This window comes from Micromys minutus (genome assembly GCF_963924665.1).
Source record: "Micromys minutus genome assembly, chromosome: 7".
Classification (NCBI taxonomy): domain Eukaryota; kingdom Metazoa; phylum Chordata; class Mammalia; order Rodentia; family Muridae; genus Micromys; species Micromys minutus.
In genome coordinates, this window is record NC_137976.1 from 72988014 (window position 1) to 73001984 (window position 13971).

General features: G+C 46.6%; 1 protein-coding gene across 2 annotated transcripts; it reads right to left on the reverse strand.

Annotated features, from left to right (window-relative positions):
- Nucleotides 1-1274: 1274 nt before the first annotated feature.
- Nucleotides 1275-4647, reverse strand: THAP7 (THAP domain containing 7). 2 transcript variants are annotated; one of them, XM_080919595.1, is made up of 5 exons: nucleotides 4550-4647; nucleotides 4309-4388; nucleotides 3769-3924; nucleotides 2290-2430; nucleotides 1275-2092 (listed from the first exon to the last, which is right to left on the reverse strand). In XM_080919595.1, the coding sequence occupies exons 2-5, from the start codon at nucleotides 4386-4388 to the stop codon at nucleotides 1540-1542; spliced, it is 930 nt and encodes a 309-aa protein (XP_080775721.1). In that variant the 5' UTR covers nucleotides 4550-4647; the 3' UTR covers nucleotides 1275-1539. The 2 variants fall into 2 exon arrangements, with proteins under 2 accessions (XP_080775721.1, XP_080775722.1); XM_080919596.1 differs by lacking the exon at nucleotides 2290-2430.
- Nucleotides 4648-13971: the final 9324 nt, after the last annotated feature.

Consider the following 13971-nt stretch of genomic DNA (forward strand, 5'->3'; position numbering starts at 1 on the left):
CGTAACAGTGGTCAGATCTTAGACATGAACTTTGGAAGGTTTTTCTCCCAACCTGCGGGGCAGTAAGCAAAGCTCAGCCTCCTAGAGAGGCTGCATATTCTGGCCAGAGAAAAAGCTGAGATGTTCCTATGTCTGTTGTCATGGACATGCGCTGCTTACACATGTGCCTGGCATAGGTGCCACCACTGGTGTACCCTCATGTAGCACATGACAGTTCCACAGCTTAGGAGATTCACTAGATGTGGGTTTAGTACAGTTTCCCTTCCACCCTTATCAATACATGGTGTCAGTCACAAGGGAGAGAAAACTGCACATATCTCCTTAGAGCCCTGGACTGTCCAAGGCATCTATCCTTGTTACCTGACAGCAGGCCATGAAAGCCTTTATCCCAACACAGCACAGTGGACCTGTTTTTGAGTACAGAAACCTACTTTGTTCTATTTCCTAGGGAACCAGAATTCATTTTCTGCTTGACTCTGCCTGGCCTTAGAACACATTTCCCTTCAGTACTTCATTCACCCCATGCGGTAGGCTCTAGGCAGAAAGGTGTCCTGGGTGGCAGTCCCATACTGAGACAAGAAGTAGTCTGGTTACAAGAGATGGTGGAAAGAGAAGGAGATACCAGGCAAAGCCGAGGCTGGTAGCTGACTCAAGCAGCAGCTGAGTAGATGGTGCCAGGCAAGCAGGCTTGACAGGAATCAGTTGTGCTGTGCCAGAGCCATTTCCCAGGTAGCCTCATCCAAGCTTGTTCTGAAAGCTTTATGACCACTGTAACTGTCCCTTCAACCATCTCTTCTACACAGGACACAACACATACACCCAGTTTCTGAAAAAGAAAACTTTGAGAACCTTGTCTATCAACTACAGCCATACTCAACTGTACTTGAGCTGTGTGGCTAAGGAACAGTAGGGAGAGGGTACACACTTAATGGTTACCATGGACACAGCTGTAGTGAGAAGCTTAGGTTCCCAAGTTATACAGTACCTAGGCCAGGACCTCAACTCTATATCCAAAAGAGTAACATTTCTCTAGGTGTGTATGGCCTTAGAACCTGACAAATATATAGGCCCTATGTTGGTTTTGAGGGGAAAGGGGCCAGAAATGTGATCAGTGCAAAGGACTGGCCAAACAGATGGAACCCGTGGGCTGAAGCTTGTGCCTCTACATACTTTCCAAGTCTGACACAGCATGGGGGCACATACCTGTATGGCTACAAAGACACCAGCCTGACTACATGAAACCTTGACTCAATGAGAGGGGGAAGAATTCATCTCAGAAGAACTGACTTTCATATATGAAGAGTAATTAAACAGGCACACAGGCTGCAAACAAAGATGTCCCCAGGGCCCAGAGGTGGCATGTCAGGACTTGAGCTCTAGGGCTTTGACTATGGTCTGGGGAGGAGCCAGGCACCTCCAGCCAAGCCAAACAGCAGTCTCTAGCTAGCATCCACTTTATTGTGACATTTGGCCAGCCTGGTGGATGCAGTTCCAGTCAAGTGTTCCTGAGGAGGCCAGAGCCTGTGTGTGGTCCCTCTCTCAGGTCATGCTGCTGCTTAACTGCATAGCAAAGTCCTGTACATGGTTCTTCAGGGTCTGGCGGGCATCTGCCTGTGCTCGCTTCTCCCGTGCCCGTTCCTGCTGCAGCTTGGTCAGTCGCAGCCTAAGCCGCTGCTCCCGCCTCTTGCAGGCCTGCAGCTGGCGCTGGGTCTTGTCCAGAGCATCAAGAGCTGCTTCAGCTCTCCTCTTCCAGAGCAAGGCACTCCCCACTTGGTAGCTGTGCTCATTCTGGATGTAGGCTCCAGCAGGTGGTGGCAGCCGCAACATGTATGTAGATGGGGAGACAGGCTGAGGCTCAAGGGGGGAGGGGTGTTGCTCTGGTGAAGGCTGTGCACTACAGCCCGTTTCATCCGCCTGAGCACCTAGAGGGCCCAAGAGATCTGAGAAGGGGCTGTTAAGGCCAGAGTCCAGCCTCACAGCTGGGGATGCAGGCAGAGTGGCGGGTGCTGAGGCTTCTTCCACAGGAAAGCAGATGATATCAGCACGAGGAGGTGGAGAAAATGGAATTGTGGGTCCTTGTCTTTCGGAGCAGCTGGAGGGGAGACAGAAAGAAACTAAGGTATGCCAGGCTCCTCTCATTATCCCATTTGGTCTCCCTAACATCTGAGCCCCCTTCACTGGGTCTAGATATCAAGAACCCTGTTCAGTGAAGATGCTGGCATTCACCCTACAGTCCAGTCCCTCAGCCCTGGGGTGAGGGTGGGACATCCCCAGTCCTGCAGCACATACCGCTTCCTGTATCGCCGGAGCCGGCTGACATCAGGCAGGCCAGGTGGATAACCATGCCCCTTGGTCTTGGCTGTTCGACGCAACTTGGAGAAAGACTCAAATATGGTGGGGACTGCCCCTTCCTTCAGCCTGTGATACCCACTGTGAGGAAAAGCAGCCCAGATGAGCTGGAGAGAAAAATGCTGCCATTTCCCCTGGATTCCCAATGTAGGTCTTGCAGCATTAGGGATGAGAGGCTCCAAGGCACACTGCCAGTTAACAAATCTGAAGAATGCCAAGTGTGGGAAAATCAAACTCATCTTCCCTGTGAATGAGCTTCCAGGGTGAAGTGAATGGAAAACCCACCAGCAGGGACAGGTGGACCAGCTGGAAGAACTAGATGCTAACATCCTATGAAAAAGCTGTTTTTTCTTTTTTTCTGAAGCCCTGTGGCTAACTTAAGGTGCCTTCCTTAATCGTTCATTTCCTTTGTTCTTAAGATTTTTTTTCCTTTAAAAAAATGTTTTTATGTGTCTTGGTGTTTTGCCTGTATTACTGTTTACCACATGCATGCCTAGTACCTACAGAGGTTTGAAAAGGATAATGGATCTCCTGGAACTGGAGTTAGCCAGTTCCAGACTGTTACAGACTGCTGTTAGCCACTATGTGGGTAGTGAGGAATGAACCCAGGTCTTCTGGAAGAACAGACAGTGAGTGCTTGTAACCTCTGAGCCAGCCCTATTTATGAGTATGAATGAATGTTTTGCTTGCATGTACATATGTGTACCCGTGTTCTTAGAGGTACATTGAAACCCAGTTCTTTGTAAGAATAACAAGTGCTCTGAAACTGTTAAGCCATCTCTCCAGCCCTTCCACCTTATTTTTTAAAGACAGTCTTGGAGGCTGGAGAGATGGCTCAGCCATTAGAACACTGACTGCTCTTCCAGAGGTCCTGAGTTCAAATTCCAACAACCACATGTCACAACCATGTGTAATGGGATCCGACACCCTCTTCTGAAGACAACTACAGTGTACACATACACATAAAAGAAATAGAAATTCTTAAAAAAAAAAAAAAAAGACTCTCCTCAACACAGAGCTCAACAACTCATCTAGACTGGCTTTTCTGTAAGTCCCTTGGATCCTTTTGTTTTGTCTTCTCCAGATCTGGGATTAAAGGAACAAGCAATCACACGTGGCTTTTTATTTGGGTACTTGAATCTGAACTCAGGTCTTCATGCTTGCAGTCTTTAGCAAAAGGGGGCTATTTCCCCAGCCTGGAAAGGCTGTTTGTCTTGGATGTCACTGGCATGGTGATCCTGGGACCACGCTTTAAGTGTACAGAACCGGAAAGAGGCAACAACACCCTTGACAACTGCTCTGCCTGTGAGCATGCCAGCCAGATTTTCATGGCTTTCACCAGGGCAAAAGCTGCTTCACTTGGCCCATTGCTTCGATGCCTCACAACCTGTCCTGGTGTTGGCTGGCAGAAAGACCCACCTGATTCCCACCAGCTCAAAGCAGTTTTCCTCGAAGTGTTTGGAGCAGAAGTAGATGTACTCAGAGGTCGGATCCCACAGGCCCTGGCCGCTGGGGTCCAGCCGCTGACAGTTGGCCAGCCACAAGCCGCGCCTGGGGTTGTCTTTCTTGGGAAGTCTGCAGAGCCACAAAACCGTGAGCACCAGACAGCCCTGCGTTCAGGATGCCCAAGCTCCCCCGGCAAGAATGACAGACCTCCCCCGCGACCCTTTCAGATGACCACCCGCTAGGGAAAGAGAAACTGAGGACGAGAGAAGGAAAGGGGCCTGATCCGCAACATCTAGCAGGAATGAGTCAGAGCTGTAAATCCAAGCCAGGTAAGCGTCCAGTCCTTTTTCGGCTGGACTGGAGACTATTCGGCCTCCCCTTTCACCCTCCCGCTCACAAGTTCAAGCCTCACTTCCACCTCAGCAAATCGCTGTCTCCTGCGCGGCCTAAGGTGCAGCCACACCAGCGCCTGCGCAAGTGAGCCCTCGCGTGCCACTACGCACGCGCGCTGACCTGTGGAAGGAGATGCCGCGGTTGCGAGTCTCGCGCGTATCCCGTGTGCAGCAGCCGGCGGCGGAGCAGTGTCGCGGCATCTGGGGAAGGGGCGAGATCTGGGTGGGCGGCAGTCGGGGGAGGACTGTCTTCGCGCCTAGCTGTCACTCCCTCCAGAGGGTCGGAGCCTGTCGGCTCCCAGCAGCCCGACCCCGTACCAGTCCTGTCCTAACTCCTATAGACTCCCGTCAGCGGTACTCACGGTCTTGCCATTGCTGCGCCGCCAAAATCTCGCGAGGGGTGGGTCAATGCGGAAGTGGATAGCAGAGAGGCTTCGAAGCCCGTGGCGCCGGCCCCCAAGGGGCGGGACCGGAAGAGATCCTGGCGGGGCGGGTCGCCGGATGTTGGGAGTGAGGCTGGGGATCGTCGCTGCTGAGTGTCTGTTTCTAGATCTGTACTATCCTCTCCTTCTTGTTTAGTTTCTGTGTCCAAGGTCTCTGCTGAGCACCAGCCGTTAGGACAAAGCAGCCGGGCGCGGTCTGTAGTGCTCTCTGAACATCGCTGAAAAAGATCCACCTCCTAAACCTGGGCTCTTCGTTGAAAGAACGCGCAGTCACGGGCTGGTGTGATAGCTCAGCACTTGCTGCCGACCCTGAAGATTATGTCCGGGACCCAGCTGGTGGAAGGAGAGAACCACCGTCCAGTAACTGTCCCTGGTCCCCATACATAAGCACAAAATAATGTAACGACACATAAGAATTCTTAGGGGCTGCAGATACAGATGTCTCAGCGGTTAAGAGCACTGACTGCTATTCCAGAGGTTCTGAGTTCAATTCCCAGCAACCACAGGGTGGCTCATAACCACTTATAATGAGATCTGATGCTCTATTCTGGTGTGTCTGAAGACAGCTACAGTGTACTTATATCTAATAAATAAATCTTTTTTTAATTAAAAGATTTAGCCTCTGGCAGAATGTTAGAAGAGGCTTATGAGGTGGGACTGAGGTTAAGAAAATTCTGTCCCCAAGGTGATGGGTGAGGGGAAGTTGGTGAGTTGTATCTTATACTGGGTTATTTTGAACCCTATTTTTGTTAGAGTGGGGACCAGTAAATCTTTGATGCCATGGTGATGTTTTTTGATCTCTTTAGGTCAAGATATTGTCCATATAATAATAAATTAATCTTTTAAAAATACGGTTTTAGGGTAGCAGCAACACCTTCCTGGCATATAGTGGGGCTGTTAGCCATACCCTGGGGGAGGACTCTCCATTCATATCAGGAGGCTGGTCCAGAGTTGTGGGGACTGAAAGGTGAGATGTTAACAATATTTGGGGTTTAGGGGTATAACAGGGGGAAAAAAACCCAAGCTTTAATATCTATGGCCAATAGTGAAGTACTGGCCAGGACTGCGGAGACAAGGGGAAGGACACCCTGGAGGATCCCCAGATCTACAGGGTCTTGTTGATGGCCCATACGTCTTATAATAGCCACTATCCCCAAGATTTTTTTTTTTTTTTAATTGCAAAGATGGGAGTATTCTGTGAACCATGAGAGGGACATATAGGTTGGAATTGAAGTTATTCTTTAAAGAGATATGTAAGAGCGTCTAATTTCTCCCTGCAAAAGCCCTCAACTGAGGGCTCGTCTGAGACCCAGCTGAGGCAGGGTGTATCATTGGGGGTGACCCCTGGGAAGGTGTTTGTTATCCTCCTCTATCTGGATGGATCACTTTCAATGATACTGGCAAGGACCAAGTCTAGGACTTTTAAGATCACAGGTTAATGGCCAGGTCTGAGATAAGAGTTCTGATAAGGCCAACAGTAACTTCTGGATCCTCCCTTTTGCAGGCCTCTTTTGAGGTCTACACCTGGGAGGAGCCTCCTATGCCCAAGTTATAGCCCAGGAATGAGTTCCCAATGTCATGGGATGTCAGACCATTTAAAAAAAAAATAGTCCTGTCTGTTCCAGTGATAATTAGGCATTTAAATGGGTTTTTTTTTTTTCCAATTTTTATATTGAGTTTGGGGTATGAGCCATCTAAATGTTAGTGACCCACAGGATTTTGTGGGTTTCCCCTCTGATTGTCAGAGCTGAGGGTTGTGCCTTTGGAATTTAAAGGCTGAAGGGGCTTGCCATCTTTATCAAATGTAGGACTACAATCCTTTTTCTAATGGAATCCTTTATAGCCTTGGGGACAGATGGTCAAATGGTTTTAGGAGGGGCAGCTTCCAAGCCCTTAGGTGGGTGGATTTAGGGCATTCACCCTTCCAGTGTCTCCCCATTCCACATTTAAAACATTTCCTTTTTTTTTTAAGGGCCACAAGAAGGCCTGGGTCAGGGTTGTGGCCTATGGGAAGCTGTCCCAATATACTAGGTGGCAGCTGTTCATTTATTGTAATGTTCATTTTTTCAAACCATGATATGCTACCTGGTGTTCTGAGGTCACGGTTTCCCAAGTTAGGCTTTTAAGGAGGATTTCTCTAACCACAGGATTTTGTGTTCTAGGCACATTTTTGTAGCAAGAACAAAGTCAGAGATGGGTTCTTTGGTTTTCTGCTGGGGAAGAGAAGCCAGGAATTCCTGTATTGGGGCTTAGAAGGGGGGTTATGGGATCCCAGGCCATTTTAGGATGCAGAAGAGCTGGGGACTAGGGTCTCAGGCAGTGGTGAGTATGGCGGGTCTGACGACCTGTTTCTGAGGACAGCTTATGTATTGAAATAGCTGGGGATAGCGTATGAGTCCAAGGGGAGGGGAGGAAAAGAGGAGAAGGGAGGAAGTTAGCAGGAGGGTGGGCTTCCAATGTATCAGTTTAGATTAGCAGAGCGCCATCTGTTGGGGTGATGTTTTTGTGCACTGTGTAAAGGTTATTTGTGTTATCCAAATGTTGATTTCTGTACCTGAGGAGAGTTGAGTACTGGCCAGACTTTGGTATTGATTATTTTTATGGATCATAACCTGCTTTAGTAATTTTTTAAAATATATGCAAACATATACCTCCTCACCTTCTAATTGGTTTAACAAAGATCTGGTGGCCAATAGCTGGGGCAGGAGAAGAAAGGCAGGACTTCTGGGCAGAGATAGGCTCTGTGGGAAGAATCAAGTGACACAGACACAGTGAGAAAAAGGTAACAGACCACGTGGCAGACCTAGAATAGGTGGATTAATTAAATTCATCGAGCTACCTGGGAGGTAGCCTGCTATAGTGCCTAAGCTTAACTAACAATAAATCTCTGTGTCCTGCAATACCAGTCACATGATTTCTGAGAACTCAGTTCTCCTGTAGGGAAACAGAAGCCTAACTGGTTTTATCATCGGGTGGCCTTTTATCTTTATGGACTTGAGTAGGCCTAAGCCTGATTTGGGTAGGGAGCGGCCCCATTGCTGCCATGCTCTCAGAGAGATGTCAGGGGTACGGTGATGCTCTACCAGCCCTTACATGGCTTGGGAACACACACTTGAGCATAAATGAGGAGTTAAGTACAAGAACATGGCATATTTCTGCAGCTCCATTGCTAAAGAAACCACCCCCCTAAGGTTTTTTTTTAAAGAGGGTTTCTTGAGTAGCCCTGGCTCTGGCTGTTGTAGAACTTACTCTGTAGACCAGGCTGGCCTCAAACTCACAGATCTGCCAGCCTCTGCCTCTGGGATTAAAGGCCTGTGATAGACCATGCCTGGCTACATTATAGTCTCTTTAAACTCATCTGTATAAGTTTTTGTTTTTTTTTTGTTGTTGTTCATTATTCATGCCAATTCTAGCAGCTGGGAAGGCTTTCCCTGATAGGGACTCTCTTTATAAACTTTGTTTATCAACTTTGTATACTTTTTAAACTTTGTAAATCTTCAACACACCAGAGTGGCCAGGCCCAGCCAAAGGAGCTCCATCAGCCAGGCCCAACAAGAAAAAAAAATTGCACCAATCCCTGAGCTTGCCCCAAACATCAAGCCACATAATTCTTCCAATCCCAGCCTCACAGGAAAGTTCTACAGTGCCCAACCCCACCCAACACCCAACCCCATATAAACCCGCCTTCTGCCCAGTGCTCACCTGAGCAGAGTCAGCTGCCTCCCTGGGCTTTTCCCTCCTGATAAATCTCTTGCATGAGGCTTGTCATACAGTATGACTTTGGAATATTCCTTGGCTCCTGACTGCCAGGATACCTCTCAGAAAAGAGCTATGAGACTTTTACTGGAGAAACTTTCCCTCACTGGAGCAGAGCTTGTATAAGGAAAGCATTTCCCTTCAGAGCTGCAACACTTACATTTATAACGAGTTCTGTTCTACTTAGAGTCCCATGGGCACAGGATGGCCTAGAACTACCGATCTTCCTGCTTCACCCGATTTGTGGAATTATATACCTGCAGCAGCATGGCTACCCTGGCAATAGGCCCCTCGTAGATTCTCCTCAAGGTACCAAGTCTGAATGGCACCTAGTATGTGACACTAGTTACTTGTTCATGTTTAAACAAGTCATCCTCACAAACAGGTAGAGGCGATGAAGTCTGTAGGTCCTTACATATGCTACACTGGGCTCTCCAACCAGTCACCGTGTGCCCAGGGCAGACTGAATGCAGCCTATTACAGAATAGTGAACATTCTTAAGCATTGTGATTTGTGACTGTTCTGTTACTCACACAGCTCCAGAGTGTATTTGCTATTTGTACACTTTTACCCTTTTCTGTTTGTGAGTGGCTCTCATTGGTGCCTTCCAAGTGGCCCCATCTGATGCTGTGCTTTGTTGCACCGGTGACTTGTGGGATGCAGCAAGACTCAGTAGTGTGCTAACCTACCACTGCCAGTGCTGGGCATCTGCTGGATATTTGATGTTACAGGGGTGCACTGCCACCCAGGACGTGCCTCACACATCACCAGTGATTGGCATCTGAGACAGGGAAGGTCTCAAGGCTTGCTTCCTATTTTTCTGTGAATTAACTTTCAAAAATAAAAACAAATGTGGCCTCATCCTTTTTCTTTCTTTCTTTCTTTCTTTTTTTTTTTAAATTGCAGCTTGGCTTCTACCATGCCTCAGTGTGGAACCTCTCCCCCAAAAAATTATAGATGAAGGAAACTTGGGTAAAGGGTGGGCAATGGCTTTTGGTCAGGCACTCCGATTAATTCTTTAAAATTTTCTGTTACATTTTCAAATATTATAATTTGAAAAGCCCTTATATGTGAAAATATGCAGCAAGTTTATTGCATTCAAGTCTGCATTGTAAAGATAAAATAACAGAACTGAACTGAAAAAAATAACTTCTCAACAAAAATGTCTTTAGAGTTTAAAGCTCAAATCAAGTTTCTGGCAAAGGCTATACTGTAGCCATGTGTAATAGTTAACACTTACTGATGGTAAATAATTACACAATGGATAAGGAGCAGGGAAGACAGAAGACTCCCTGGTGGGGGATTTCTAAGCCCAGCTTATCTCATTAGACCACAGCCAGCCAGACTGTAGACACCAAAAACATATAAGAAGGTTGGGGCAGACAGCTTTCCTTTTCTTTTTTCTTTTTTTGAGATAAGGTCTCACTGCATAGTCAAGGCTAGCCTGAAGTCTGGATATATAGACCAGGCATACTCATAGAGAATCACCTGCCTCTGCCTCCCAAGCTGCTAGCATTAAAGGTGTGCACCATGACACCTGGTTGATCTACTACTTTAAAACCTACTCTTTGTGACAGATGCCAGCACTGATGTTGCAAATCTGGCTCAACTTGTCTTCTTAGTGGTACTGATGATGAATATAGGGTCACTGAAGAGAGGGCTTCTTTTGTGTCATTAAAAGATACAACTAAGGGCTGGAGAGATGGCTCAGCAGCTAACAGCACTGGCTGCTCCCCCAGAGGACCCGGATTCAATTCCCAGCACCACATGGCAGCTGACAGCTGTCTGTAACTGCAAACATGGGGATCTGGCACCCTCACACAGACAGACATGCAGACAAAACTGTCAGCTTACATAGGACAAGCTAGTAACTAGCAGGTGATCTTCCTGAAATGCTCTGCTTCAGATTAAAAAATTCCACAACATATTCGCATCCATAGAAAATCAATTTAGGGAAGATCACCGCTATTAATGTGCCTTTCCTGTTATTATTAAACACATATAACAATCACTAGGTATTAGCCCAGCCCTTAGAGCAGATCTCTGCAGATCTGTGAAGATGTCCTGTCTTGTAGTGATGCTATATAGACAAATAGATAACTTCCTAATTCTTAATGATGATCCTATAAGAATTCCTAAAATTATATCCATATTTATTGTTCTTTCATGGATCAACTGCATTTTATATTATGATATGGCCATGAGCCTATGGAGACCAGGAAATGGAAGGTGGTGTTTTGAATGAGAAAGACCCCCATGGGTTCACATATTTGATGTCCAGTTGGTGGAACAGTTGGGAAGTATGGTGATTTTATGCCTATTTGACTATATCTGGAATGCATAACTGCGGAGAGTTTTTCCTTTTCTTTTTAGACAGGCAATGCACAATTTTATTCAGAATGTGTTTTCCTCACTATCTGCTTGTTGGTTTTTCCCCATTAACTAATTAATTTATTTGATTTACATCCTGATCAGTGAGGGTTTTTTTTTCTGGATAGGGTTATTTGAGGTGGGAGATCCAACCTAAATCTGGTCACACCTTCTGGTGGCAGTGCTCATAAAAGGACCAGGAAGAAGGAAGCTTTTGCTTTTTGTCTGCTTCTCCACTTCCTGGCAAGCTCCTGTACCGTTCCCTGGTGTTAGAACCTACCTCTCGATGACAGCACAGACTGAAGACTAGCAGCTCTGTGGGACACCAGGTTGGGACTTCTGATTCCTTCAGTCTCAGGGCTCCCAGATTCTTGTGAAATCATTGTATCAGTCCTGCTCCTTCAGAGGAGCTATCACAGACGTGGTACTGGAAGTTGAAGTGGTAATTTGTTAATCTGCTCTGAACTCCCCTTCAGGTCTGCATGCTCTGCCAAAATGCTCTGCATTTGCAAATGAAAGACACACACACACACACACACACACACACACACACACACACACACACACACACACACACACGCTGGCTTCATTTAAATATGCCTTAAACAGCATAATGGCTGGGCACCTCCCGGCCGTTAACATACTCTCCCTTCCAATATTCTTGAATTATTTCTTACTAAAATTTATATTTCATCTCTGCTACCCCAGACCTAGACTGAGGCCACTCTTCCCTGAGTCTCACATCGCTGGTTCTCTGTCTTCTACAACTCTCAAACTTTTTTCCTCTTCCTTTCCTGGCAATTCTAAAACCGCCTGGTCCCTTGCCTGGGAAATCTAAAGCCCCGCCTCTGTCTGCCCAGCCATTGGCCAGTGGCAACTTTATTTACCAATAAGAGCCAACTGTGGCCAGGGACCCTCAGCATCTTAGAGGAAGACGTGATTTGTGATATTCCCCTGTGATGTGAGAAGCAAAATTAACACAAATAGCATTAGAACCAATCCACAAGAAGTGACTCTAGACAAACCGAATTGTAAAGCTGAAGTTCTTATGTATATGGAACTGGCTTTGCAACTCATTAGGACGTAGTTATAGAGAACACTAAAAGCCCACGGTTAGAAATATTTGAAGGGCTTACTGTAGGGAAAAAATAATTTAGTGATTCTATCTACAAAATTTGACAATTTACAGAAAATAAGAATGTTGTGTCATTGCTTCTAGCATTTCTGGATAAATTGACAAAGGAAAAGAATGAATTTTGCAAAAAATGTCACCAGCTTCTAGCATCTCAGGACACAGTGCAAAGCAAAAGAGGGAACCCAGTGAAATAACCAACAGGCTGCTGGTGCTCAGAAACAGCCCCGGAGATTCGGAGTGTGCCCTGGGAAAGAATCTTCTCTCCAGCAGCCACAGAGCTCAAGCTTTGGAAAATCAAACCAAAGCCCCCAGTATTAGCTTGGCTGAATTACAATGAAAATTCAAGCCCGAGCCTCAGAGGGAGCCCGTGGTCTACATAAGGTCACTGATTGACGAGAAGTGGGATGCTGTAACTCAGATGAAGGTATGTGGAGGGACCCTACTGGGGCCGAGCGAGGACTTTGAACCCTCAGATCCTGAAGGACTTCCACCCACTGCTGAGCATGCACCTCCACCTCCTGCAGCACAGCCCTTTCTGCCTTTGCCTGGGGAGCTAATCCTTTATCATCTTGGGAACAGCAGTGACTTTTCCCTAAAGGAGGTGCCAAGAAGATATCACAGGGCCCTCCAAACGTTGCTTGCTTAGCCTTGCTTAATGTGGTTATAGATCTAGATGCAATCATCAAGGGGAGGAAGAGAGTGTAGTCCGTGAGGAGGTGGGCTACACCACTTACTAGTGTAATGACTTTGCTAATCCATTCAGCAGGAATCTGGGAAGTATGTGTGAGAATGGATTTTAAAGTTTGGGAATGCATAAAAACGTTTTATCAGGTTAGTGGAGAGTCTAGTTTATCACGGAACCTCACATATTTAACAACTACCTTCCCCTGTCTTTCCCCAGAGGGACCTATGGCCTTTTTAACAAGGGTGACTTTACACTGGGGGAAAGGAAAGAACCAAACTTTTCAGGATCTATTGAATATTGGTTCTGAATTGACACTAATTCTGGGAGACCCCAAGAAGCATTATGATGTCCAGGGAGCTGGGATTTATTGTGGAGTTTTGTCTGGAGTCCATGAACTCATCCTGTAGTTATTTTCCCAGTTCCAGAATGTATAATTGGGACAGACAGACTTAGAAGTTGGCATTATCACACTGGTTCCTTGACCTGTGGAGTGAGGGCTATTATGGTTAAAAAGGCCAAATGGAAGGCACTGGGGTTGCCTCTACCGGGGAACACAATGAATCAAAGACAATCTCATGCCTTGAGGAACTGTGGAAGTCTGTGCCACTTTCAAGGACTTGAAAGATGTGACTGCACCTCCCTGTAACTCTCCTGTACTCCCAGTGCAGAAGACAGACAGACCATGGAAAATGACAGTTGAGGATTTCAAACTCAACCAAGCAGTGACTTTGACTGCAGCTGTCCAGATGTGCTGTCCTTCCTTGAGCAGATGAACACATCTCCTGGTACTTGGTGGGCAGCTACTGATCTAGCAAATGCCTTTTTCTTAGTTCCTGTCCACAAGGGCCACCAGAAAAAAATTTTTTGCTTTCAACTGGCAAAGCCAGCAGGGTACCTGTACTGCTTTACTTCAAGGATACATTAACTCTCTAGTTCTTCATTTGAAGGGTTCTTGGTCATCTGACTCTTCCACAAGATATCACAGGGCTCACTATATTGACAATAGTATGCTGCTTAACAAGTAAGCAGAAGGTAGCAATTACTTTGGACTTCCAGTCATGAAGCTCCCATTATGAGCTAGGTAGTATCTCACCAACCAAACCAGAAAAATAGGACATGCACAGCAGCAATCCATTATCAACAGAAAGTCACACACACACACACACACACACACACACACACACACACATGATCAGACCCAAGCAGGTCTTAAAGGCACAAGCAAGTTACATGTAGAAGTTGCCTAAATGTGTTCCTGTTAGAATGCTGTCTGCTTTCAAGTGGTTGCCTGCAGCCTCATGAGGTGTGCATATGATCAATTAGTTAACTGCAGAAGGTTTAAGCAGGCATCATTCACAAGTGAAGTGCTGTAGCATTTTAACCCCTTTCTAGGAC

Coding starts and splice junctions, on each gene's coding strand:
- THAP7 (XM_080919595.1), bottom strand. CDS start 4,388: ATGCCGCGACACTGCTCCGCCGCCGGCTGCTGCACACGGGATACGCGC. Junction 3,925..4,308: donor CGCGGCATCTCCTTCCACAG/GTCAGCGCGCGT, acceptor GTGGCTCTGCAG/ACTTCCCAAGAAAGACAACC. Junction 2,431..3,768: donor TTTGAGCTGGTGGGAATCAG/GTGGGTCTTTCT, acceptor TTTTCCTCACAG/TGGGTATCACAGGCTGAAGG.